This window comes from Megascapheus bottae, chromosome 4 (assembly GCF_031878675.1).
Source record: "Megascapheus bottae isolate mThoBot1 chromosome 4, mThoBot2.hap1, whole genome shotgun sequence".
NCBI lineage: Eukaryota > Metazoa > Chordata > Mammalia > Rodentia > Geomyidae > Megascapheus > Megascapheus bottae.
In genome coordinates this window covers 31380548-31407631 of record NC_143512.1, presented here as the reverse complement: position 1 = coordinate 31407631, position 27084 = coordinate 31380548, and the positions used below count along the sequence as shown (strand labels likewise).

The following is a 27084-nucleotide window of genomic DNA, read 5'->3' as shown; positions in this document are numbered from 1 at the left end:
GAACTATATTGTGTTTTCCTTATTTTATATTATTTATTCAGTAAAAGTGCTTGTGTATTAAGTAAAAATATTTGGACACGTGTGTGTGTGTGTGTGTGTGTGTGTGTGTGTGCATGTGTGTGTGTACCATTTGAGCCACAACTCCACTTCAGTGTTATGGTGGTTAATTGGACTTAAGGGTCTTATGCACTTTCCTGTCCAGGCTGGCTTTGAACTATGATCCTCAGATCTCAGCCTCTTTGGTAGCTAGGATTACAGGTATAAGTCACAGGTGCCCAGCATGAACCCTTCTTTTAATTTCTTTGAGCTTTAAGTGTAGAGTGCTAGCCTTGGGCAGAAAAAGCTTAGGGACAGTGTCCAGGCCCACAGTTCAAGCCCCAGGGGGGAGGAAAGAAAAGATTCCTATTTTCAGTATTCAGTTTGGGTCAGTATTTTGGTCAAGATAGATTTATGCCAATGGTTGTTACTATCTTGGAATTCTAAGAGTTTCTAGTGATTTGTAGTTGATTGACAAGATTAAAGGGATAATATTCTTGGTTACTTGAAGTGGTAAATATTTAGGAAATGTGACACCAAAGAAAATGTACTGAATATCCATTTGTATATTTGTTCTAGCCTTGTTCGTGGCCCTGGGACTCTGGGGGAGGTCACAGTATTGTGGAAGTTATTCCCTTCTTCTGTGGGGGACTTTCTTGAAACAGCAGGAAAACTGACCATGCAGGATGGACAGTCTGTGGCCACTGTGGTGATACAGGTATTGATACCCTGGCTGCTATGTTCCTGTTAATTGTGCACATCCGCATGTGTGAGTGATTGTGTATGAGTGATTGAATGTAATTATGTGCAGTTCTGTCTGTGTGATTGTGTGCAGCTGGATGTCTGTGTGTGAGTACGACTGAAGTGGGGTGGGAGGAGGTAACCAGTATGGAATCTGCCACTGCTCTTAGGGACAGGGACTGGATGTATGTGTTGATGGCTGTTTGTCTGCCCCAGGCTCTGGACGATGACCTTCCGGAGGAGAAGCATTCCTATGAGTTTCGGCTCATGGCGAGTGAAGGAGCTGAGATCAGTGTCACCAGCTGCTCTGCCAACGTCACCATGGTAGCCAGTGACTCTCCCTCTGGCCGGTTTGCATTTGCACAAGAGCAACTCCAGGTGTCCGAGGAAGCACAGGAGGTGGGTGTGGAGAGAAAATGGGCATCAAGTATTCCTATCATATTGGATTAATTTCCTCCCAAAGTCATGGCATTCACATGGCTCATATGATTTCAGAAATTTGACTTTAGTTTCAGCGTCATCGTGTCAAGGAGACTCTAGTTACAGGCAACACTGTCCAGTAGCCTACATGTCCCGATCTTTGGAATTTGCTCTCCCCATAGGTCAAGGTCACCATAGTTCGCTCAGGGGGACACTTTGGTCTCGTGGTGCTCAGGTACGAGACCTTGAGCGGGACGGCAGAGGCAGGCTTGGATTTCGTGCCTGTGTCGGGGGAGCTCCTCTTTGAGGCTAGGCAGGTGGCAAAAGATCTGCGTGTTGAGATCCTGGACGATGACCAGCCTGAAGGACCCGAGGAGTTTTCTCTCACAATTACGAAGGTGGATCTGCAAGGAAGGTAAGAAAGCGAAGAGCGGGAGGGAGGGAGGGAGGGAGGGTGGGAGGATAAAAGCTGCCCTGTGTACAGATACATTGAGTCATGGAAGAATCCTTGGTCTCTCTAGATTTGTGGTGTTAGATCAGGGGATAAATGAAAAGGGAAGATAAAGGCTAAGTGCTATTTTATTTATTTATTTTTTTTGCCATTTTCTCATTTCTAATTCCATGGAAGTGGGAAGGACATCTTTAAGATGGGTGAAGTCATTCAGGGTGGCCAGGGAAATGAGCAGGACTGACCATCTTATAACTGGTGGAAGAAATAGTCTAATGCTTTCCTCCACTGACTGCCAGCTGGGGTGGCAGCTTTTGCTGGAGTGAGACACCTTCCTCTTATATAATGGAGATTGTGGTTCTTCTCTGTGGTGAAGGAGGTCAGTGCTCAATACGTTCAGGGAAAACCAGAGATTAATAATGTTTTCATCTCTGGGGTAGTGGGCAGACTTGATGGAGAGGGTGAAAATGCCCTGAGCTTCCTGAAATACCCAATAATGGAGCAGCTCTGAGATGGAACAGGCCAGTAGACTGTGCACACACAGCAAGTACAGGTCATGGGAGAGGATCTCCTCGGGAGTCTTTGAAAGTCTTGAAGGAATTCTTTGTACATGAAATATTATTTCCTTCCTTACCTTTCCTTCTCTCCTTCTTTTCCTCCCTTTCCTTCCTTCCCTACTTTTCCCTCTTTCTCCTCCCCCTTCTCTCCCTTTTCTCTTTCTTTCCTAAATTTCTTTCTTTTCTTTCTCTCTTGTGCCATCCTGGGACTTGAATTCAAAGCTTGGACCCTGTCTCTGAACTTCTTTTGCTGGAGGCTAGCAATCTATCACTTGAGTTGTTCCATTTCTGGTTTGTTTGGTAGTTTATTGGAGGTAAGAGTCTCACAGACTTTCTTGCCTGGGCTGGATTTGAACTGCAATTCTAACATCTCAGCCTCCTGAAAAGCTAGAATTATATGAGCCACCAACACCTGGTCTCATTCCATTTCCTTTTCGTTTTTTTTTTCTGTCAGTTTTGGGGATTGAAATCCGGGCCTGGGTGCTGTCCCTTAACCTCTTGGTGATGAGGCTGGTGCTCTACCACCTGGGCCACAGCACCACTTCCAGTTTTTGGAGATAAGTGTCTCATGGGGACTTTTCCGCGTGAGCTGGCTTTGAACCTGTGTCCTCAGATCTTAGCCTCCTAAGGAGCTAGGTTTGCAGGCATGAGCCACTGGTGCCCAGCTTTTACTGAATTTCTTGCATAAACTTTAAACAGTAACTTAGGTTGGGATGCGTATCCTCCCAACTGGGCAAAAATATTTTGAGTTCAAATATACTTCAAATATTCAATTTCCTGGTAATGAGTCTGGGCTGGACAATGGTGTGAATTTCTACTTATGTGAAATATGCTATAATATCACTTATAAAAATAACTTAGCTGTTGTAATTCAATAAGTACAATTTGATAAGAGTAGCTTATTCCCAGTGAGATTGTATTTGTATTATTGGTGAACTAGAACATGAACATTTCTGCATTCTTAGCACCATTTTATAAATGAATCCTGTTTGAGTTTATTTCTGGGCAACATTTTCTTCCTTTAAGATATTAATTAGATTTTTGATATGAAAAACTAAGTGGCATGATCCAGGATGTGTATTTTTATGTATTTACTAGGAAATTTGCTCGTTTGACTTTGGCTTAACATAATCATCTAACCCCCAACACTTCTCAGAATATCATTGTAACTTTTACTAAGTCACTTAATACTTTACTCCTCTGTTTCCTAATTGTATATTAGAGATAATCTTGTTTAGCTGTTTCAACACTTTTATTGGTTGTTGAACTGGGAATTGAAGGAAGGACAAAAAGAGTAAAATGGTTTAATATCATCATTTAACTTCATGAATTTAAGTGGCACAAAAACTAGGATGTAAAGCTTGTTTTAAGAGAGTGATATCACTTTAAAAATGTCTTTGCTGAGCTATGCCATTATGTATGTAAGGCACACTCTGTATTAAAGTGTACAGGCCATGATTCCAATTCAGTTCAAATATCTTCTTGAATCTTGATGGTATAAGTAGGAGTGTGACACTCATTAATTCTTTAGTGTAACCCCTGCCAGCCAACAACGAGACCTCAGGCCTTCTGGTTACTGTGGTGAAGTCTCTCAGACCTTTGCTCAGCAAATTCCAGCTCTGATTCCTAGAGGTTTGTCTTAGGATAGCTCCTTCCATATTTCCTCCTGGTTTCATTATTTTTCACCTTGTGTGGCTTCAGTAATTTTATATCAATTTTGATTCCTTATTGACATAAAAATTGGAAATAGAACAGAAAATATTTTCGAAGCACCATTTGCAGACAGAGTATCTTAAGGCTGAGAGTCTTTAGAAAGTCTTTCATAAGCCAGGTGTCAACGGCTCACATCTATAACCCTAGCTACTCTGGAGGATATCTGAGGGTCCAGGTTCAAAGCCCAGATTAAAAGTTTGTAAGACTGTTATTTACAATGAACTACCAAAAATCAGGAAATGACTCTGTGGCTCAAAGTGATATAGCACTACCTGTGAGCACAAAAACTCAAAGTCTTAAGTGCTCTGGTCTTAAGTTCAAGCCCCAGGATAGACACACACACACACACACACACACACACACACACACACACAGCATTACAGTAGTTTATAAGATCAAGACAAAATAGCTAGAAGAATCTTTCAAGTCATGATAAGCAACTACGTGTTGGCATTATTTTTTTGTTCTTCTATTTAAAATATTTGTTTCTTCTGACTTTGCAAGGGGATATGATTTTACCATTCAAGAAAACGGACTTCAGATAGATCAACCTCCTGAAATAGGAACTGTCTCCACCATTCGCATCATCATCAGACAAAATGATAATGTGGAGGGCATCATTGAACTTGACCCAAAGTATATTGCCTTGGAAGGTAGGTTCACTGGATTCACTTAAAACCTCCCCATCATAAAATGTTCACTGTGAACATGATTGTATCTAATTGCCATGCTTAGTCTGGCTGAAGGTTATGCAAGTCGATCATGTTGTCTGGTATGTCAGTGAATCCCACATTTCCGTTACAGTGGAGGAAGACGTGGGGACGGTCGCCATCCCAGTACTGAGGCTGTGTGGGACTTATGGCTTAGTGACAGCTGACTTCATCTCTCGGAGTGCCTCTGCTCTTCCCGGAGGAGTGGACTACACACTGCATGGCGGCGTGGCCACCTTTCAACATGGGCAAAACTTAACTTTCATAAATGTCTCCATCACTGATGATGATGAGAGGTTGGTAGAATAAGAATCAGTGTGTGTGTATGTGTGTGTGTGTGTGTGTGCGCGCGCGTGTGTATGTGTGTGTGTGTGTGTTTGTTCATATGCAAGGCAGGAATGTTGTAGTGCAGCCAATATGTGTAGCTCATGTCTTTAATACGTGTGCCCATGAATGACAGATGAAAAAGATTGGAGTGACATGAGGTAGGAAAAGAGGGGCTAAGGAACTCCTGTGGTTGTCATTATTGTATTGTTTCAAAAAGAGGAAACAACTTCTTATTTTCAAAAATCTAGTCTGAATGTAGAAGCATCTTTGGCTCACCCCCTTGGGCTCTGGGCTGTGAGAAAGAAGGGTTGTCTGGTTGCTATAGGAGCTGTGGTCCTAATGTCTATCAAGCTTTCATCGCAGCACCTCTCCTTACCACTTGCTGACTGACTGCTGTATGAATATGTATGACCAATTTGGAAAACGACTTGTCATTTGGACTTTAGAAGCATTTCTAATATGTTTAGATTCACAGAATTTCTCCTTCTTGTAATGCAGTGAGTTTGAAGAGTCAATTGAAATTCTCCTCACTGGAACTACTGGTGGAGCGGTCCTCGGGCGCCACCTTGTGAGCAAAATAACTATTTCCAAGAATGACTCTCCATTTGGCATTGTTCGGTTTCTCAATCAAAGCAAAATATTGATTCCTAACCCCAATTCCACAATGATTTTATCCTTGATGCTGGAACGGACTGCAGGACTCTTGGGAGATATCCAGGTATACTTCTCTTTCGTGTCCTTTTAAAGATAATTTCCCCTTATTCCTCAGATTTATTTACAACGAATGAGTGATAGTGAAAAATAACCTTTGAGAATGATGAAGTCCAGAGTAGGGTACATGGCACAAGTCTGTATTTAGGGAATGCTTGAAAGCAGGTCTGAAATTAAGCAAATGATTCTGGTAAAATTAGTCCATTTAGCAAGTATGCATGGAATGATTTCTGAGGGCATTGAGAATTCACTTGTGAACTACACAGAGCTGCTCTCTGCTTTCATAATACTCACATTAGTTTTTTTTTTTTAAAGACTTGAATGGGGAACAGATTAGAAAGATAATAATTGTGTGGTAACCATAATCTGCTCAAAGATTGCTCATAAAACTGAATGACCCACTTGTGGTTGACCTGCTAGCTGCTGGGGATAACAGCAATGCCCTGGGGATAACAAGTGAGAGTTGGGTTCAGTGGGTATTTGGACATGTGGAACTCTTTTGTTGTTGTTGTTGTTGTTGTTGTTGTTGTTGTTATTTGTTTGTCAATCTTGGGAGTTGAACTCTGGGGCTTGGGTGCTATCCCTGAGTTCTTTTGCTCCAAGACTGATACCCTACCACTGAGTCACAGGTCCGCTTCTCTTTTTCTGATGGTATACTGGAGATAAGAGTCTTACAGACTTTCCTGTCCAGTCTGGCTTCGACCTGTGACCTGTGATTCTCAGATCTCAGCCTCTAGAGTAGTTAGCCACTGGTGTCCAACTTACATGGAACTCAAGTCATTTTAAAGACTACGCTGAATGTGAATTGGATTTTATTAGGGAGACTTTAACCAGTGAATAAATGTCCCACATAGTTGTTCATCTAAAGCAGCTTACCTGAGCTACTATGAGGGGAAACGCCTTATCTGGGGTGTAAGGGAAGGATGAGCAGGAGGCCATGGCCTCTTTTAAACCCTGGGTGGCTGGGCCAATAGAGACCCAGAAGCAGAAAGACATTGAGTAGACTTTGGAAGAAAACTGGCTAAACAGGGAAGCAGAGGAAAAGAGTAATCACTTGTAGATCAAATGACCACAGAGCTCACAGTGCTGATTTCTGCGGCTCAAAATCCTACGGGGGTAGAGAGCAAAAGCAAGAGCTCTGCTTTGGCCAAGTTTGTTTGCAGTTAGATATGCTAGTGGAGAAGCTATGTTAGCCAGGGATGTGAGGGGCAGCTTGGGAGTAACTAGGGTTGTGGGTGCAGCTTTGGTACATAGAGAGGCGTGTGAAAGCATGAGACCTCAGTGTGTGAGCAGAGATGTGAAGGCTGCTTAGCAAAGTCCTGGGCCCCTGGCATATTGGAATGACAGTAGGGAAGGCCCAAAGTACAGGAGGGGAATCAGGAAAGCATGCATCACATGAATGTTACATAAGCCCAGTGATGCAGGACACACAGTGTGTGTTTTGGGAGGAAGGACTGTTGAACAGAGCAAGGAATAAGTAAAAGAAGTGCCCAGTTTTCTTTCGTCGACGATAGGAAAACATGCATATGGATTGGAGAAACTAAACCAAACATTTATTGTAATATGAACTTATCATTTCTTATGACAGCTCATGGGATTTTAAGTTCACTTTTCTATAGGAAATTGGGCAAATTTAGAAAAGACTGTACACTTCTTTTTGCATAGTCCTATTGTCTTATGATTGGCTAGGCTGTTGCATAGAGCAGGATAGAATATAAATTTTAAGAAATGTTTATATTTCCCTAACACACTTGCCTTTTGGTGGTACTGAGGTTTGAACTCAGGGGCTTATATTGGATAGACATATGCTCTACTATTTGAGCCACAATCCTTGTTTAGTAAATTTTCTTTTGTTTAATAAATTTTCGGACTCTCTCAGTTTTTGCCTGAGACTGAGCTCATCCTGTGATCCTGCTATCTATTCCTCCCATACACCTCTTATATACTTGGGATTACAAGAGTGAATCACCATATCTAGCTTTATTATTAAGATGGGGTTTTTTTTGCACAGGCTGGCCTCCAGACATTATCCTCTCAATTTCTATATTTTAGGTACCTACCATGACAGGTGTGAGCCACTAGAATGTGTATATGCCCATATGTTTGTCTTATTAGTTTTATCCATAAAATTAATATTCTAAAGGGATAAAGCCTATGATTTCAACAAATATGATTTTTAATAAAAAAGGTGATAAAATGGGAATTTGAGTGGAGATTCCTAGAATAATTCTATATGAATGTGTGCTTTCAGTATTACATATACTATAATGATTATTTGCCTAATTTTTTTCTATTAAAAATAATAAAAATAAACATCTGGCAGGTGAACTGGGAGATAGTAGGACCAGATTCTGAAGAAGGTTTACTACCACACAACAGCGACTTTGCAGAGCCGGTGAATGGCACCTTTTATTTTGAAGAGGGAGAAGGTGGAGTAAGAATCATAACCCTGACCATCTATCCTCATGATGAACTTGAAGTGGAAGAGACTTTCACAATTCAACTGAGCATTGTGAAAGGAGAAGCAACCTTAGATTCCAGAGCTAAAGAGGTTGAATTAACAGTAAGTCTGACATTTCATTACTCATACAATAAAGCTCTATCAGGAAATACATGTATGTTACTGAATGTCTACATGCATATGATGATGACTTGAAAATAATAAAGCATGTAAAGTCATAATCACTTTTGGTCAAACTTTCTTAGTTTTTGTGGTAGTTCATTTTATAGTCTTTTGAAGAAAACTTTCAGTATATGATGAATACTTACTTTATAATATTTAAGAAGATTTGAATTTGCAGGCATGTTTGGGATGGTAGAGAAGAGGCATATATATTATATGTATTACATGTATATCACATATATTACATATCATAATATATATGTATATATATGTATATATATATATCTGTGATCCTAGCTCACAGAAGGAACTTGGTGACAATTGACCAACTGAATGTAGAAAACATGACAAATAAAGCGAATGTCAGGCTTCCACATGCTATACTCTGGGGGTTCTATCATTGTACTTTTCTACTTATTCCCTTCATCTTTGCAGAATAGAAGTTGAATTGTTTTAGACAATAGATTAGTAAAGACGTTGTAAAAAAAATCTGAGGAGCTAGACAGAAGCTATTCATTTCTTTTTTTTTCCCTCAACTTAATTTTATGTTAACAATATGGTGGATGTTTTATTCAATCATAATTGCACAATTCCTGTTTACTGTATTCTCTGTTAATGGTTTGCAGATACAAAAGTTTGGTGAGCCCAATGGAGTTGTTCAATTTGCTCCTGTGTCTTTATCTAAGAAGACCTATGTGGAGCCACTGGCTGGGGAAGGACCCCTGGTCATCACACTATTTGTCAGAAGAGTCAAAGGCACCTTTGGTGAGATTAAGGTATTGTTTTTTATGATTTTTTCTTCTTCCTCTCTCTCTCTGTCTCTCTCTGTCTGTCTCTCTCTGTCTCTCTGTCTCTGCCTCTCCCCTCTCTCTCTCTCTCTCTCTCTCTCTCTCTCTCTCTCTCTCTCTCTCTCTCTCTCTCTCTCTCTCTCTCTCTCTCTCTCTCTCTCTCTCTCTCTCTTCTGCCAGATCTGAGACTTGAACTCAGGGCTGGGTGCTGCCCTTGAGTTTGTTTGGCTGAACATATTGCTTTACCACTACAGTCATGGCTCTACTTCTGGATTTTTCCTGGTTAATTGGAGAGAAGAATTTTATGGCCTTCCTGCTAGGACTGGCTTCAAACAATGAGCTTCTGATTTCCAGCCTTTAGATAGCTAGGATTACAAAAGTGAGTTCAGATACCTGGCTCATTTAGTTTTTCTAAGTAATGAATCTTTTTGCCTAACAAATGTGGTTGAGTGGAAATCTCCATGTTTCCCTATATATATATGCATATATATGCAAATATATAATTTATAAATTGAAGTCACTGAATTTGTAGAGAAAAGGAAAGCCCACATTTAAGATCACTTAGCCTTCTAGTAGCATCAACACTGTTCATCTCTCTACATTTTGTTACATTTACTTACAAGGCCCTTTCTTACACTGAATCATGAAAGACTGGACAACTGTTTGCTAAAACATGAAGTCTTTCCTACTTAATCTTCTCAGTGACCTTTGTAAGTTATTTATTGAATTCTTCCAGGCTTTTTTTTTCAATAGAAAATTTCCTTTAGCAAGTGTCAAGGATGATGAAATCGTGTGCATATTGGTGGAGACTGAGGATGCTCCTGGAAGTTCTGCTGATATTTGGTTAATGGATCAGATCATTTGTCAGGGAAAAAATGCTTTTTCTGTGCCATGTGTTAGAAAAAGAGCCTATGTAAAATTTTCCAATAGTTCTCTTCCTGTATTGAAGGTTTATTATGACTTCTGCGGCTAAAATTATGTGTTCTAGAGATCAAAAATGACTGAGAAATAATGTCACAATTTTCTGTTACCATTTAGATATTCTGTTACTAAAAATACTGAAAAAGCAAATTATGATGCCAATATCAAACTTTCTATTTAATTTTAACCTTCCAATACAATGTGAATAATGAGTGATGAATGTATTTGTGGAATTAGAATATTCCATTGAACTTGTTTCTCTGTATTTCTTTAAGTTGGCCTATTGCTTTAGAAACAGGTAAAATGATGATTACTTTTTAGACACTCTTGTCCTGGATATTGTATGAGAGAGTTTGGTGGGGTTAAATAACTTCAAACTACTATATATGCAAATAATTTGCTTTTCTCATAAGAAGGTACACAGTTGGACGCAAGAGGATTGCTTACACCTGTATTCCAGTTACTTAGGAGGCTGAGACCTGAGGACAGGCATTTTCAAAACCAGGCCATTCAGAATAGTCCACCAGACTACTGCCAAAAAACTACTCAGAAAAAGTTGAAAGTGGCAATGTGGATCAATTGATAGAGGGCTAGCCTTGAGCAAAAGAAACTCAGCGACAATGCTCAGGCCCTGAGTTCATGCCCCACTATTGTCTGCATCAAGGCGTAATTGAAACTTCCCTTTATATATTATAGAGAAAAAAATGTATGTTAGAGGGCTGGGATTCATATATTACATTCAATAAGTTTATTGGATTCTTTTCACCTTCACTTTAGGTTTACTGGGAATTAAGTAGTGACTTTGATATCACTGGAGACTTCCTGTCCACCAATGGGTTTTTCACCGTGGCTGACGGAGAAAGAGAAGCAAGCTTTGCTATTCACTTGCTGCCGGATGATACACCAGAGATCGAGGAAACCTGTGCGGTCCAACTCGTTTCTGTGGAGGGGGGAGGGGGACTGGATCAGGAGAATTGCATCACATGGTTCTCAGTGTCTGCAAATGATGACCCACATGGTGTGTTTGCTCTGCGACCAGATCACCAATCTATTCTCATTGGAAAGAATCTTATTAGATCCATCCAAATCAATGTGACCAGGCTTGCTGGAGCATTTGGAGATGTAGCTGTTAGATTTCGAATATCATCTGATCATAAAGAAGAACTTATCACTCCTGAAAATATGGAGGGACAGCTGGTGGTCAGAGATGGTGCCAGATACAAAGTGGACACAGTGCCAGTGAAGAGTCAGGTTTGTGGTGCTGGTTCGATTTCTGGGTCATCTCTTCTTGTAGCGCTCCTTTAGGAGAGCCTTGGTTTTCTTTATGATTGGTTGCAAGTCTTATTTGGGTATTCAAATGAAATATGAAAATTATCCCCAAAGATACCTGATAACTACTGGATTAGTACCTTTACTGAATATGAGGAAGTAGATTCCACATCTAGATAGAAATGTAGTTTTGTCTAGATTATAGCAAGCACCTATTTTGTACTTGCAGAGCTAAGGGAGTGGAATGAGAGTGATTAATTGATGCTCCCTATGCCTGAAGAGCTACATAAATAGAGAGACCCATACCTCCTTTTCTTTTGCAACATTTGGAAGCTGGAGACTGGTTATCTGTGACTTTCTGAGATGGCAGTCAGGGGAGGGGCAATACTCAGCTCTTGCAGCATTTGAGGTGGAGCTGGGGTCTATGTGCAGATGCTTCCTGTGGCTCAAGTAGATACCTCCATGGTCTTTCTCAGAATCCAGAAAATGAGTGGAAAGATTGTTTTTCTTAATGCTCCCCCAAATGGTAAAGACCCTATGATTTTCTCTGAGAGAAGAGAAGCTAATTTATTTCAGTGTACATGGCATTATTTCTGGCAATCAATTTATCTTATAATTGAGAATGACCACCCAGAAGTATCAATTTAAAACTGTCTTGTGAAAACTTCTGTAGGGTATGTTGTGAATCTGGAAGAGAGTCACAGGGTTCTCAGGAGAGGATGTTGTTTCTTTTGAGGACTGTTAAAATGAGGAGAGCTAGTCTTTTAGGAATACCCAGATTGTTTCCACCAAAAGCTAACCCTTATTGTTTTTTCTCAGAGAGATATAGTGGTCAGCGTTGTTAGCTAAGAAAGGACCAAGGTCCAACAGCAAGCCATCTGTTATTTTTGTCTCAGGTGCTTTCCTCTTCCTCAAAGACTGGTGGAAATTTCCAGAGGGGTTTAGAGAAGAAATGTGGAATTCTAGAATGAGTGCTTCTCAGTGTAGATCTTGAGCTATAGCCTGATCAAGAAGTGACATTAATAGAAACACTTGAACTTGTAATTTATATACAGTGTTTTTGTGGATCTACTCACTTTGTCAAAAGGTAATGGACAGAACCCCCATAAAATACTAACAGAAGTTAAGTGATGATGGGCCATACCTATAACCTTAGCTACTCAGGAAACTGAGGCCTGGATGGTATGATTCAAAGCCATCCCAGGTAGAATAGGCCATAACACTCTATAACCAATTAATCATCAGCATGCCAGAATGGAGGCATGGCTTACGTGGCAGCATATCAGCCATGAGCAAGAAAACAGAACAAGAACATGAAACTCTTAAGTTTAATCTCAAGAATCAGCACTAAAAACAATATAGGTCTCTAAGATTTTTCTACACATAATATTCAATAAATTTATGGTAAAAATTATGTACTGCTATTTAGAAGCAGGGAACATGCCTGTCACAGAGAGAATTCTACTTAATGAGCACTATTCTGGTTTTTGTGCACCCAAGTCTTTATTTGATATTTAATAGTGAGGCCCTCATCTCAGAGTTATTCTGTATTCCTATGATTCTCGGGAAACGGAGTCAACACCATCACTTTATTTACTGGGCTTTAAATTCCATATCTATCTCTAAATTTTATCAAGACTTTAACAAAGGGTACATAATAAGGAAGCATTAAGGTACCCAAAGTATCATTGCATTAAGTCCGCACATACAAATTGGAAGAATTTGAAAAAGATACAGTTTGCTTAGTCAGGCATGGTGGACCATGCCTTTAAACCCAGAAGTCAGGAAGCAAAGACAGGAGAATCATAATTTTGTGGCTATCCGGTCTACCTGCAAGATCTTGTCTCAACAAAACAAAAGAAAACAAAACACAGTGTGCTTACATTATGTAATTTCACATATATTCCCAGGCATTCATAACATCACACTCTGAGCATATTCAAATCATAATCTGCTGGTGAAAACTATTTGTCATAGCGTTAAGTTTTCAAGGAATAGATTTGTTTTGTTTTATAGCCAAGTTGGATTTGGCAATGAGTTTCATCACAGAAAAATCTGGCTTAATCTATTATTCTCTAAAAAAGATGTTTACAGAACAAAATTTCCTTGAGGCCATGGATAGGAAAAACAAAACGTTACATATATTATAGGAACTGTCTCGCATGATCTGCCTCACTCTTACATTGGTCTTTATTTCATGTCATGGTTTATTTTATTTTATTTTATTTTTATTTTTTATTGTAATTAGTAAAAGGGTTACATGATATTTGCCAGATAGAAGGTGCATTAATTCACATACATTGATACCCTTTCACATGTCTTGGTACCCATTTCCCTCCCCCCCCACACCCCTCACCCGTCTTGGTTTTCCCCCCTTCCCTATCAAATTTCAAATATCCAAATACAAATAAATTCAATATATTAGATAACAAAGTGAGATACTATACCAATATGAGATAACAAGGGACAGCAAAGGAGATGAGAGACAACATAGTACATTAAGGACAACAATCATTCATTATATGGCTTTTGTTTCACTATCCTGGAGGTCCTTTTAATTAGCTTCACATTATATGTCCTTATGTATCAAGATTTTGCTCTATTGCAAATCTCTGCTAGCAGAGCCCAAGGTTTCTACTGATTATGACGAATGAGGGAAACCATTGAGCCTAAGTTCCTTTGAGTCTGGCTTACTTCACTTAATATGATTTTTTCTAAGTCTTTCCATTTCCTAACAAATGGGGCGATGTCATTCTTTCTAACAGCAGCATAGAATTCCATTGTGTACAAATACCACAACTTGTTGATCCACTCATCAACTGAGGGACATCTAGGTTGGTTCCATATCTTTGCTATGGTAAATAGTGCTGCAATGAACATTGTTGTGCTAGTGGGTTTAGTATGTCCTTGTTTCTGGATGGTTGGGTAAATGCCAAGTAGTGGAATTGCTGGGTCATAGGGGAGTTCTATGTTTAGCCTTTTGAGGCAATGCCACACTGCTTTCCATAGTGGTTGGACGAGTTTGCACTCCCACCAACAGTGTAGTAGTGATCCCTCCTGGCCACATCCCCTCCAGCATCTGTTGTCATTCGTTTTCCTGATCCTGGCCATTCTAGCTGGAGTGAGGTGGAATCTTAGAGTTGTTTTGATTTGCATTTCTTTTATGACCAGAGATGTTGAGCATTTCTTCATGTGTCTATAGGCCATTTTTGTTTCTTCTTCAGAGAAGACTCTCTTTAAGTCTTTGGCCCATTTTTTAATGGGATGGTTGTTACTTTGGAGGTTAGTTTTGGAGTGATTCAATTTTTTGAGTTGTTGATATATTTTAGATATGAGGCCTTTGTCCGTTGTTTGGTTGGTGAAGATCTTCTCCCACTCCGTAGGCTTCCTGATTAGTTTACTAGCTATGTCCTTTGCCATACAAAAGCTCTGCAGTTTAATGCAGTCCCACTTACCCAGCCTTTCTCTGATTTGTTGTGATTCTTGGTCCTTATTAAGAAAGTTTCCACCTGTGCCAAGGAGGCCTAGTGTATCTCCTATTCCTTCCTGTAAAGTTTTCAGTGTGTCAGCTTTTACCTCCAGGTCTTTGATCCATTTGAAGTTAATTCTAGTGTAAGGTGACAAAGAAGGATCCAACTTTAGTTTTCTGCAGGTGCTTAACCAGTTCTGCCAGCACAACTTGTTGCAGAGGCTGTCTTTCTTCCATTCTATTTTTTTGGCTCCCTTGTCAAAGATTAGGTGGCCATAGGTCTGTGGTTTAATATCTGGGTCCTCAGTTCTATTCCATGTGGTATTCAGGCCTGTTCCTGTGCCAATACCAAGCTGTTTTGATAATTATAGCTCTGTAATAGAGTCTAAAGTTTGGAATTGAAATTCCTCCGGCGCTGTTCTTTCTGCTAAGAAGTGTTTTTGCTATACGGGGTCTTTTATTATTCCATATGAAATTTTGGATTGCCTCTTCTATTTCTTTAAAGAATGACATTGGGATATTGATGGGTATTGCATTGAATTTGTAGATAGCTCTTGGCAAGATTGTCATTTTCACAATGTTGATTCTTCCAATCCAGGAGCATGGGAGGTTTTTCCATTTCCTTAGTTCTGCTTTAATTTCCTTTTTTAGGGTTTTAAAGTTTTCGTCAAAAAGGTCCTTTACATTCTTAGTTAAGGTAATTCCTAGGTACTTTATTTTCTTTGAGGCTATTGTGAAAGGAGTTTTTTCCTGATTATTGCCTTGTTCCTCTCACTGTTGGCGTAAAGGAAGGCAGTTGATTTTTGAGGGTTGATTTTATAGCCTGCTACTCTTCCAAAGCTTTGAATCACCTCAAGGAGCTTGGAAGTAGAGTCTATAGGATTCTTTAAATACAGAATCAGGTCATCTGCAAAGAGGGATAGTTTTATTTCCTCTTTCCCTCATTGGATCCCCTTTATGCTTGCTTTTTGCCTTATTGCACTGGCTAGGAATTCTAGTACTATGTTAAAGAGGAGTGGAGAGAGTGGCCATCCTTGTCTCGTTCCTGATTTTAGAGGGAATGGCTTTAGATTTTCACCATTAAGTGTAATACTAGCAGTGGGTTTCTCATACACAGCCTTTATTACATTGAGGAATGTTCCATGGATTCCTAGTTTCTCCAGAGCTTTTAACATAAAGGGGTGTTGGATCTTGTCAAATGCCTTTTCCGCGTCTATTGAGACAATCATGTGATTTTTGTCCTTGGTCCTGTTGATGTGTTGAATTATATTAATTGATTTGCGTATGTTGAACCAGCTTTGCCTCCCTGTGATGAATCCAGTTTGATCATAGTGTATAATTTTTTTTGATGAGTTGTTGTAGACGGTTGGCCAGTATTTTGTTGAGAAGTTTTGCATCGATGTTCATCAAAGATATAGGTCTATAGTTCTCTTTCTTTGATGAATCTCTGTCTGGTTTGGGGATGAGGGTTATACTGGCTTCATAAAATGAGTTTGATAAGGAATCTTCATTTTCAATTTCGTTGAAGAGCTTGAGGAGTATTGGTGTGAGCTCTGCTTTGAAGACCTTATAGAATTCAGCTGTGAATCCATCTGGCCCTGGGCTTTTCTTAGGTGGAAGTTCTCTAATTGCCATTTCTATTTCAGAGCTTGAAATAGGACTGTTGAGTTGGGTTAGTTCTTCTTGGTTCAGTGTGGGTATGTTAATATTGGCTAGGAATTCATCCATTTCATCTAGATTCTCAAATTTGTTGGCGTAAAGGTTTGAGAAGTATTCCCCCATGATATTCTGGATCTTGGTAATTTCTGTCATGATATTACCATTTTCATCTGTGATTTTCTTTATTTCGCTATGCTCTCTTCTTTTTTTGGTAAGATTTGCTAAGGGCTTGTCAATTTTGTTAATTCTTTCAAAGAACCAACTCCTTGTTTGGTTGATTCTTTCTATAGTTTTTTTGGATTCCAAATCATTTAATTCTGCTTTGATTTTAATTATTTGCTTTCTTCTACTGGGATTAAGGTTGGTTTGTTGCTCTTTTTCCAGGTGCTTAAGGTGAGACATTAACTTGTTGGTTTGCAATTTTTCCAACTTGTTGTAGGCACTCAGCGCCATAAATTTTGCTCTGAGTACTGCCTTTGCTGTGTCCCAAAGGAGTTGGTATTTTGTGTGCTCCTTACTGTTAAATTTTATAAACTGTTGGATTTCTGTTCTGATCTCTTCAATGACCCATTGGTGATTCAACAATGTGTTGTTCAGTCTCCATGAGTTACAGGGTTTTCGTTGGTGGAGATGTGTGTTCAGTTCCAGTTTGATGCCTTTGTGGTCTGAGAGTGTGCATGGAATAATTTCGGTGTTTCTGAGTCTGTCCAGGTTTGTTTTATGGCCAAAGATGTGATCTATTTTGGAAAATGTTCCATGTGCTGCTGAGAAAAACGTATATTGTGTTGTTGCTGGGTGGAATATTCTGCAGATGTCTGTTAGATCTAGTTGGTCTATATAGTTGTTCAGTTCTAAGGTTTCTCTGTTGAGTTTTTGCCTAGTTGATCTGTCCATAGTGAGAGTGGTGTGTTAAAGTCACCGACAATCACTGTATTTCGATCTATGTATGGTTTCAGTGTAAGTAAAGTTTGCTTGATGAAGTTTGGAGCTCCGGGATTGGGTGTGTAAATATTTAGGATCGTTATGTCTTCCTGGAGGAAAGATCCCTTTAGTAGTATGTAGTAACCTTCTTTGTCTTTTCTTACTAATTTTGGTTTGAAGTCTATTTTATCTGATATGAGGATGGCAACTCCAGCCTGTTTATGGGGGCCGTTAGCTTGATAGAGTTTATTCCAACCTCTCACTTTCAAAAGATGATTGTTTTTTGGGGTAAGATATGTCTCTTGAAGACCGCAGAACGATGGCTCTTGCTTTTTGATCCAACTAGACAGCCTATGCCGTTTAATTGGAGAGTTAAGTCCATTGATATTGAGAGATATTTATTAGGTCCTACCATTTTTAACAGCTTTTATTTCGGCCTGTGTCTTGACAGTTCTTGTGGTCTTTAGATGGTATGCTGTTTAGGTGCCATTTCTTTCCCTATATTGCATTTATTTTGGTTTTCTATGTATGGAACATCTTTCAGAATTCTCTGTAGTGTTGGTTTTGTTGCGACATATTGTTGCAGCTTTTCCTTGGAGTGGAATGTTTTTATTGTTCCCTCAGTTATGAATGAGAGCTTAGCTGGGTACAGTATTCTTGGTGGGTAGTTATTTGACTTAAGGGCATGACATATATGCTTCCAGTCACTTCTTGCTTGCATGGTCTCTGCTGAGAAATCTGCGGTTATTCTGATTGGTTTTCCTTTATAGGTTACTGAACCCTTTTCCCTGGCTGCCTTTAGGATCCTTTTTTTGGTTTCTATTGACCCAGTACCAATTACAGTGTGGCGGTGGGATGTTCTTTTCTGGTCAGGTCTGTTTGGGGTTCTAAGAGCTTCTTGTATCTGGATGGGCCTGCCCTTCTGGATATTTGGTAAATTCTCTGAGATGATTCCCTGAAGTATATTTCCAATACCATTGACCTCTTTCTCCACGCCCTCCTTGATATCAATTAGCCTTAAATTAGGCTTCCTAATTGTATCTTGGACCTCCTGAAGCGCTCTCTCATTTTTCCTAGATTTGGATTGACTCATTTTCTGTTCTTTCTCTATAATAACTAAATTATCTTCAGCCCCGGAAATTCTCTCCTCTGCATTGTCTAACCTGCTATCAAAGCTATCTACTTTATTTTTCATCTCCCTTGCTACTAATTGCTCATTTTTGATGCCTTGCATTTCTTCTTTTAGATCATGTATGGATTTCTTTAGCTCCTTGATTTCCATTTGAGTGGTTAGCTCAGTAGCTTTATTTTCTTTGAACATTTGCTGGAGTTCTGTCACCTTTTTATTTGTGGATTCTATGGATTCATCCATCTTTCTTTGAAAAACCTTTATTATGGCCTCCTTTATGGCTTCTTCTATTTCACTTATCACCTTGTTTATGGTTTCCTCTTGTTCAGCTATGGCTTCCTCCCTTATCTCTTTCTTTATATTTTCACATTTTTCATTAATGATGTTTATCAATTGCATTTGTACAGCACTTGGAAGACTCTCCTCTAGGTTTGCCAGTGACTGTTCCATTGGCTGTTTACATTGGGTGAGAGGGGTGGGGGATGTTGTTTCTTGATTTGACATTTTTCTTGACTTTCTTGTTCTGCCCATTTGAAAATGGGAACAAGATTAATACTAAACACGATTATAGTTTTTCAGATATAACCAACCTAGACCTCTGTAGCTGGCAGACTCTAGATGTTCACAAGTTTTGATTGGTGTTATCACTCTTTCTTTTTGTGCAGTTACCGACCAGTCTAATACATCCACTGATAAGCGATTTATACCCAAAACAATAAGCCTCTCAATCCAATCTCTATTGTCTTTAAGTCCCTCTGAGCCTAGAGAATAATTAAACACCTAGATATACAGTGTTGCTCAACAGCCATCAAGTGTAGATCCATGCAGTATAAGGGTTGAAAGACGAGCAGAGGTGCAGAGATAGAAAAATAGAATGAGAGAGGTCAGGGGGTAAGTAGGTAGAGTATTTGAGTACAAAGTTTGGAAAGTATTAGAATAAAACCTATGTGTTGCTGCACGACTAGCTCTTAGCCCAACCAGTGGCCTCACAGTGGACCATGGAATGGATCCGCGAGCTTCCGTCTGAGCGCGGTTGGCGGACGTTTTCCTGTGCTGCTTCCAGGGGCGGCCCCAAGCCAAGGGTCTGGGGATTGAGAGTTTCAGGGGCTTTCAGCAGGACCAGCAGGAGACCCCTCTGTTCCAAGGGGCAAGGCCCAGCTGAGGAAGTGGGCTCCAAGGGCGGAGACTCGCCTTTTTGATTCTCAGAAGGGGAGCTTGGCTGGTGGTCAGCCCTTCAGATCCCTGCTGTGTTTCCACTGCTTTGTTAGAGTCTGTGACTGTGGGGGGCCCCTCAGTGCTGTCTTGCTCAAGATTCCCAGCTGGAGGATGCCTCGCTCAAGAATTGAGGGGGGGCAGATGCTGGCTCCTATTTTCCCGCACCCCCTACCCACTGTTGTAAGGCAGGGTCCCAGCGCCCTCCACTCTCCAGATCCAGTGGCCTGGGAGAGGAGCCTGGTGGGCCGGTGGGAGCTGGGATAGCTCCTCCTCCCCTGGTGGGGTGCTGAGTCTTAGGCTCTGCCCGCTTGTTGTCAGTCTCCAGTCAGAGGGCTGGGGGTTGAGTCCGTTGGGCAGGTGGGAGTTGGGACAGCCCCGCCTCCCTTGGTGGTGTGCTGGGTCTTATGGGTAGCCTGCCTGTCAATCTCCAGTCAGTGGCCTGAGGGAGGGGGCTGTTGAGGGGAGGGACAGGATTCTAAATTCCTTGCCCCCCTACTCCCACCAGTCTTTCTCGGGCGGGGTGTTGGTGTCTGAGTTAAGTTCTATTGCTTGGCACCCGCTCGGCTTTCCCGATGTGTTTGGGGACGCGCTGTATTACTCACGCCTCTGCGTCCGTCTGTGGGTGTTCCTTGGTGGTGGGGTCTTTCACTCCCATCAGGTCTCCGCCGCTGCCTGTGTTCTGTGTCTGGGTTCCACTGCTTACTGTTCTGGTTCCGAGTCTGGGTTCCGCTGCCGTTCGCTGGCCCGGTTCTGTGCTGGTTTCTGTAGCAGTTGGGCTCGCGGCTTGGCACCCTCCCCTGCCGCCGCTTTTCGCGGCTTGGTCCGGTGCCAGCTGCCGCTTTCCGTGGCTTTCACGGCTTGGATCCAGCGGCGAGAGGGGGGGGAGGGGTCCTCGCGTTCTGAATTCTTTGAGAAAGTTGGATGTGAGCTTCATCTGGATTTCTTTTCCGGTTTGAGTCCTTCTCCGTTGCTTTTTGAGTTCGTTGTTGTGGATTTCTTTAGGTAGTTGGCTCGTGGGACTCCCTGGTTCTCTCTTTTTGTCAGAGAGAGCTAGGCAGCGTCCCTATTGTCTCGGCGCCATCTTCCTTCTCCCCACTCCTGGGTTTTTTGTTTGTTTGTTTGTTTGTTTGTTTGTTTGTTTTTTATGTATGTGGTACTGAGGAATCAAAGCTGGGTCTTCATGCATGCTAGGCAAGCACTTTACCACTAGGCCAAACTCCTGGCTCCTTTACTTGGTCTGATTTTTAAAATTTCCTCAGAGAATTTAATTTGAAGTATTAAAATAATTAAAGCATCTAAGTCACTATCTAATTTGAGTAACTATCACTAGTTATCAGTTGTTGCACACTTCGTCAGTGTGATTTTTCCATTCCTGAAGCACATGTGTGCCCTCGTGATTCCTGTCATTCTTGAGGCCACTTATGCATTCTCAGAAATGTTATGTTGTCATACTCCATAATTCCTGCTCCTCACTCCCCACTACAAACTAGCAGGTAGTTTTAAGACTAGGGGAAAGGTTGATGAAATGCCTTAATTGTTAAGGAACCTCAGGCAGTGTGCTAGTAATTCAGGGCACATGTCTTTAGTCTATAGTTAAAGTTATTACTACTAAATGAAATTTTCGATGCTGTGTGTTCATAGGAATTTCTGTCATTGGGCTCTAATTTTACCTTGCATCTGGAGACTGTGATGCTAGTAAGTGGACGTGTCTATGGAATGCCAACAATTCTTCAGGAAGCAAAATCAGTGATCCTTCCCATCCCAGAGAAAGCCGCTAACTCCCAGGTAACTGGCAAGGACTGTGTTACTCTCATCAAACCTCTGGAGGGCAGTTTGAACGGGAAGTCTTAAATTGCTGGAGAGAGAATTTCTTAAGATTAACCACTGTCTTAAATTTGAGTATTCCTGTGAATGTCAAAATAGGCAAGACAGACACATTATACAAAAATCATTTGTTTTCAACATTAGTTGGGAAACACAGTTTCCATGTTAGAGTTATACAAAATTTTGAACTTGGAGAATTTGCTAGATATGGAATTTTTAAAGTACTAGTCACCCAAAGTCATAATTTTCAGGTCTTGATAAGAAAAAAAACTTAATTTTAAGTTATCTATGCTAGGTAATTAAAAGTAAAATGAAACACAAGGAACCATTCAGACTTCTTCATTTTCTAACTGCATTTTTATTGTAAACATCTAGGCTTGGTTTACTGCAATAATGTCTGTGCTGTCAGAGAGAAGTGCTAGTGGAGACTCAGAGTCTTTGAGACCTCTCAGTTCATTGCAGGAAGGATGGAGAACAAAGAACAAGCTGTTAGGTTTTGACTTGCTCACAGTCCATTCTGTACATAGAAGACAAGGACAGGGATGTTGATGTGACAGATACAGTATGTTTAAAGCTGCTGGGAGATGTGATTCCTACCCACATCGTCCTGGAAGCTCAAATGGCCCTGGGAAGTTGGCCAAAGATGCGGACAGGGATGATGTGTAGGAATGGTAGTGGATATCCTTCAGGGCAACCAGGGTAATTTTTCAGCTGCTTCTTCCTGGGCATCTTCCCCTCAGAGAAGTAAGTTGGCTTTGTGTCCTGAAGCGGAATCTACCAGTATTAAACAGAACTGAAAGGAACAGTTTCTTTTCTTTGCTTTCTCCTGTTGTTTAAAATGCTGTTGTCTTAATTGCTGGGAAGAATTCCTCACTGCCCTCCCCCCACCCCCCGAAAAAGGACTGGTATACAATTGGAGTTGTTTTGTATTTTATAGTGTCCAGAGATACCTTGAGGTGCCCATTCATACTTTTCTGTAGTATGTCCATAACAGTTTCAATAGAGAAGGTACATCTTAATATAAAGTAATTAAGCTGGGCAGGTTGGCTTATGCCTGTGATCCTAACTACTGAGGAGGCTGAGAGCTAAGGATTAGGGTTCAAAGACAGACCTAACATTAATGAACATGAGACATTTATCTCAAGAAGTAGGGCTGTGGCTCAGGGGTAGAGCAGTAGCCTTGAGCTGAAGAGCTCAAGGAGAGCACCTAGGCCTAGGGGTAAGGGAGGTAGCCTTGAGCTGAAGAGCTCAGAGACAGCAACCAGGCCCAGAGTTGAAATGCCATGACCCATAAAAAATAATAAAAGTGTTGATTAAGTTTGTACCTTAAAATGCTATTTGAAATCTTGGTTTACATTTAAATATAATTCCATTTGTCTTTCTTGGATATTGTTCATTTTAGTAGTTCATCTAATCTGAAATAGAAAGTAGAATGAATTCTTAAATCTCAGGTGTCATCTGTACGCATTTCTCTTTAATTGAATATCACAAGACAAGGGAACAGGTTTTATAAACAAAAGGAAAGTCAATGTTCAATCCATTCTTCAGAAACCAGAAAAATTTAATTCAGAAGCACAATACTCTAAGCATCTTTTTCCTCAGGTTGGATTTGAATTCACTGCTTTTCCACTGATGGACATTGCTGCTGGCACAAGCCAGGTGACAGTTTTTAGACGTGGCACGTATGGCCCTCTGTCAGTGGCCTGGACTGTGGGATATGCCCCTGGGGTAGAAATCCCCGAACTTGTCGTTGTTGGCAACATGACTCCAGTGCTGGGTGAGTAGTACTTTTTCTCTATTAGAAAGGGCTGATTGGCCATTTTCTTGGCTCATCCATCCTTAATATTGAATAGAGATTTCATATTTAATAACATTTTATCATATTTAACATAGTTAATCTCAGAATTAATAAAAATGTTCCCACATTTTTAAATTATAGTAGAAGATGTATATGATCAGCTACTTGGGGGGAAGGAAGGAACATTTGTTTAAATCATATTTAAAACTATCACCCATATATCACAATAGTGGTCACCATGCAAACTATTCTGCCATTACCTTAGAAGTTTGTTATAAGTAATTTAAAAACTTTATTTGACCCATGTAGAAATAAAAATGACAAAATAAGCTGGTATGTTTGTAATCCTAGCTACACTCAGGAGGCTGAGACTTGAGAATCATGTTTTGAAGCCAGCCTGGGCAGGAAAATCTGAGTGACTCTTATCTCCACTGTACTATTGGACCTCTCCCCAAAAAAAATGAAGAAGAAGGAAAAGCCCAAAATGGAGCTGTGGCTCGTGATAAAGCACTAGACCTAGGACTGGCATGAAAAAAAGAAAAAAGCATAGCATTTACATAGTCACCTGAATACTTCTGGTAGTGGGGGAGGAGCTTTCAATGTACTTCTTAAAATAATTTTTTCTTGAGTTAGTGAGGTGCAAATCTTAGATGGTTACACAGCTCATTGCAAAATCATATGGAAGCGGTTGTGAGGCATTCTCCATGGTGTGACACCTGCAGTTCCATTCCCTTATTTACAGGCCCTGTGGTCACAAGGTAAAGGCTATTTCCTGGCTGTCCCAAATCTAATGAGTTGTGTAAGCAGTGAGACTTGCAGTCTCTCAATTAGGGTGGAGAGATTTTTATTTTCCCCAGGTTTTAAGAAGCCACTGTAAAATCTGAAGTCCCAAAGCGACCTTGTTGTGACAGTTTCTATCCCAGTAGGAATTTCAGTAAATGTAGAGTGAATTTGAATAATTGATTGTAAAACACACCATCATATGAACTGCCTTAGTCAGGTTCTATAGCCCCTTCCCAGAGGCCCTGACCTAATATACATGTGATATTGGTAACTCTCTTCTTTCTTTTCAGCACATCCCCTAGAAATATTTCTTCTCTCTTTTCAGCACATCTCCTAAAAATATTTCATTATCATTATTTTCATTTTGTACTACTTTATTTCCCTGTTGTACCTTATTTGTTACTTAGCCCTATTGTTTTGGGTAACATTCCTGGTTCTATGCCATTTTAATTTTTTTAATTTGGCAACTCATTGTGATATATGGTTAGGAGCACTGCTTTTTATGCATTTGTATGTGATTTTATGCTTACATATAAAATTCATTTCCAAAAGTGTTAGTGAGTTTTTCAACAACAACTTCAGCAGTATAGGAATAGGGAGGTTTTAAACTGCCACTTAATTTAAACATGAGTTACAAGTTTTACTTTCTGTTTTGTGATTACTAAATATAGTGTCAGTCCACCCAGCACTGAATCAGCAAAAAAAGAAAATCATTATAATAAAGACTTAATTGACTAAAAAAAAAGTTTTAGTGAGTTTTTAATGACTTGATTAAATTAAAATAATAAGAGTTCTTAATGCATTTGTATCTTCAACTAGGTTTGATTAGTTTTTGAATTATAATATATTTTTAAAAGTGATGAAAAATAAAATATAATAAATCTCCATGAACTTTCTGAAGGTAACGATGGTTATATATTTTTTCCAAATGTTTGACATTTTTCTGAAGTAATCTAAAGTACAATGTATCTAGTATGGTATTTACTCCAACTACATCAATATATATCATTAAAAAAATGCTTGGGCTGGAATGCAGACCAAAGCCATATATATATATATGTATATATATGAGTTATTCAACACAGTTTTCTTGCTACTAGATTTGGTAAATGAATTTGGGGTAAGGGAGAACAAAAATGAAGGGAAGGAAGGAAAGAGAAAGTAGACTGTTTGGGGGAGATTTCAATAAATTTCTTTACTTCTCCCACTTCTTGGGCCTTTTAAACGTATGATCTTTTTGGACTATAAATTTTTGGAAAAATATTTTGCTACATGTTTAAGTCACATTCCAATTTCAGAACCCCCAAAATGACATTCTGCCCTTTTTCTTGCATTTCCTTTTAGGAAGCATTTCATTTGTCCATGGTGAACAAAGCAAGGACATTTTGCTGTGGACATTTCCCAGCCCTGGTCGGCCAGAGGCCTTTGTCCTTCACCTGTCAGGAGTGCAAAGCAGAGCACCAGGTGGAGCTCAACTTCGGTATGAACAATCTAATTCCAGACCACACCTTCTCTAATGAGTAACCTGGAGTGGATCCATCAAGATAGAAAGTGACACAAAATTTCCATCCTTAAAGTAGAACCAGCAAGTTTAGCATAGCATAACAGGGAGGCCTGCATTAAGGGAAATTCCTCAGCCTTTGCTGCCTGGCAGAGAACTTACAAGGACTCTTGACTTGAAACAGAGGTTGGAGTCACAGAGTTAACAATGGGAGATTCACCTGATTTTATGATTTTAAAGAGTACGGTCGGGGCCGGGAGTTTGGCCTAGTGGTTAAAGTGCTTGTCTAGCATGCATGAAGACCCGGGTTCGATTCCTTGGTACCACATACATAGGAAAAAGCTGGAAGTGGTGCTGAGGCTCAAGTGGTAGAGCTCTAGCCTTGAGAAAGTCCAAGGACAGTGCTCAGGCCCTGGACTGAGCCCAGGACTGGCAAAAAAAAAAAAAAGAGTACGGTCTTCTAGAAGCAACTGAAAGCACCCAGTTATCCAAGTCATTAAGAAAAAAGAACAGCTGGATGCCAATGGTTCACACCTGTAATCCTCCCTGATCAGGAGACTGAGATGAAAACCAGTCCTGGCACAAATCCATGAAACTCTTATCTCTATTTAACTACCACCACCAAAGAGAGAGAGAAAAAAAGCCTGAAGTAGAGCTGTGGCTCAAGTGGCAGAGTGCTAGCCTTGAGCAAAAAATAGAATAAGGATAAAGAATCACATTAGGATCAAAGGATAATGTTATCACTTGAAACTGGTGGCTTTTTCAATTTAATATAATTTAATTTAAATTTGCTATTTATGATTATTTATGTGAACTGATACATTTTCAGTCAAGTATAATTTGGTCTACAGATTTTTATTTTTCACCTAGTACATGCTTGACCACAATAGCAGAAAGCAGGTCTGGGAGCCACATTTAATAATGAATCTGTGTGTTTATATAAAAATTTATATTTCTACATAAACTGTTCTTTTTTTCTGCCAGTCTTGGGCTTGAGCTCAGGGCCTGAGCACTGTCCTTGGACTTTCTCAACATCACTTCTGGCATTTTTCTATGTATGTGGTACCAAGGAATCGAACCTGGGTCTTTGTGTATGCTAGGCAAGTACACTACCACTAGTCCAAACTCCTGGCCTCTACATAAACTCTTTTAAGCAAAGACAATATTCCTATTGTCAGAATTTAATGGTGGATCATGACATATGACCTCTGCTATAACTATTCACAACAGAGATCCACAAGGAATAGCTAAGGATAAGTTGCTCCACAATGAATACTTTCCTCACAGTCAGGCATGGTTTTAGTTAGATTTGTGTGAGAAAGAATTTCCATTAACAACAGGAGAAAGCAAGAATTTTCTTCCCAATACTGGAAATATTTCTGTTTGATAAAAAAGAAAGCTGGTGTGTGGCCTAGTGGTAGAGTGCTTGATTAGCATGTATGAAGCCCTGGATTCAGTTCCTTAGTACCACATAGACAGAAAAAGCTGGAAGTGGAATGGTGGCTCAAGTGGTAAAGTGCT

At 40.1% G+C, this 27084-nt stretch overlaps 1 protein-coding gene across 1 annotated transcript in view; it reads left to right on the top strand.

Moving 5' to 3' along the window:
* Adgrv1 (adhesion G protein-coupled receptor V1) overlaps window positions 1–27084 on the top strand; it is a 440726-nt gene that overhangs the window by 140878 nt on the left and 272764 nt on the right. Inside the window, exons 62-73 of the mRNA XM_090331049.1 lie at window positions 616–754; window positions 994–1176; window positions 1380–1612; window positions 4420–4568; window positions 4720–4921; window positions 5451–5670; window positions 7987–8226; window positions 8913–9062; window positions 10773–11246; window positions 21299–21442; window positions 23084–23258; window positions 25407–25542. Coding sequence (XP_090187175.1) covers window positions 616–754; window positions 994–1176; window positions 1380–1612; window positions 4420–4568; window positions 4720–4921; window positions 5451–5670; window positions 7987–8226; window positions 8913–9062; window positions 10773–11246; window positions 21299–21442; window positions 23084–23258; window positions 25407–25542 — 2445 coding nt within the window. The remainder of the gene's footprint in view (window positions 1–615; window positions 755–993; window positions 1177–1379; window positions 1613–4419; window positions 4569–4719; window positions 4922–5450; window positions 5671–7986; window positions 8227–8912; window positions 9063–10772; window positions 11247–21298; window positions 21443–23083; window positions 23259–25406; window positions 25543–27084) is intronic.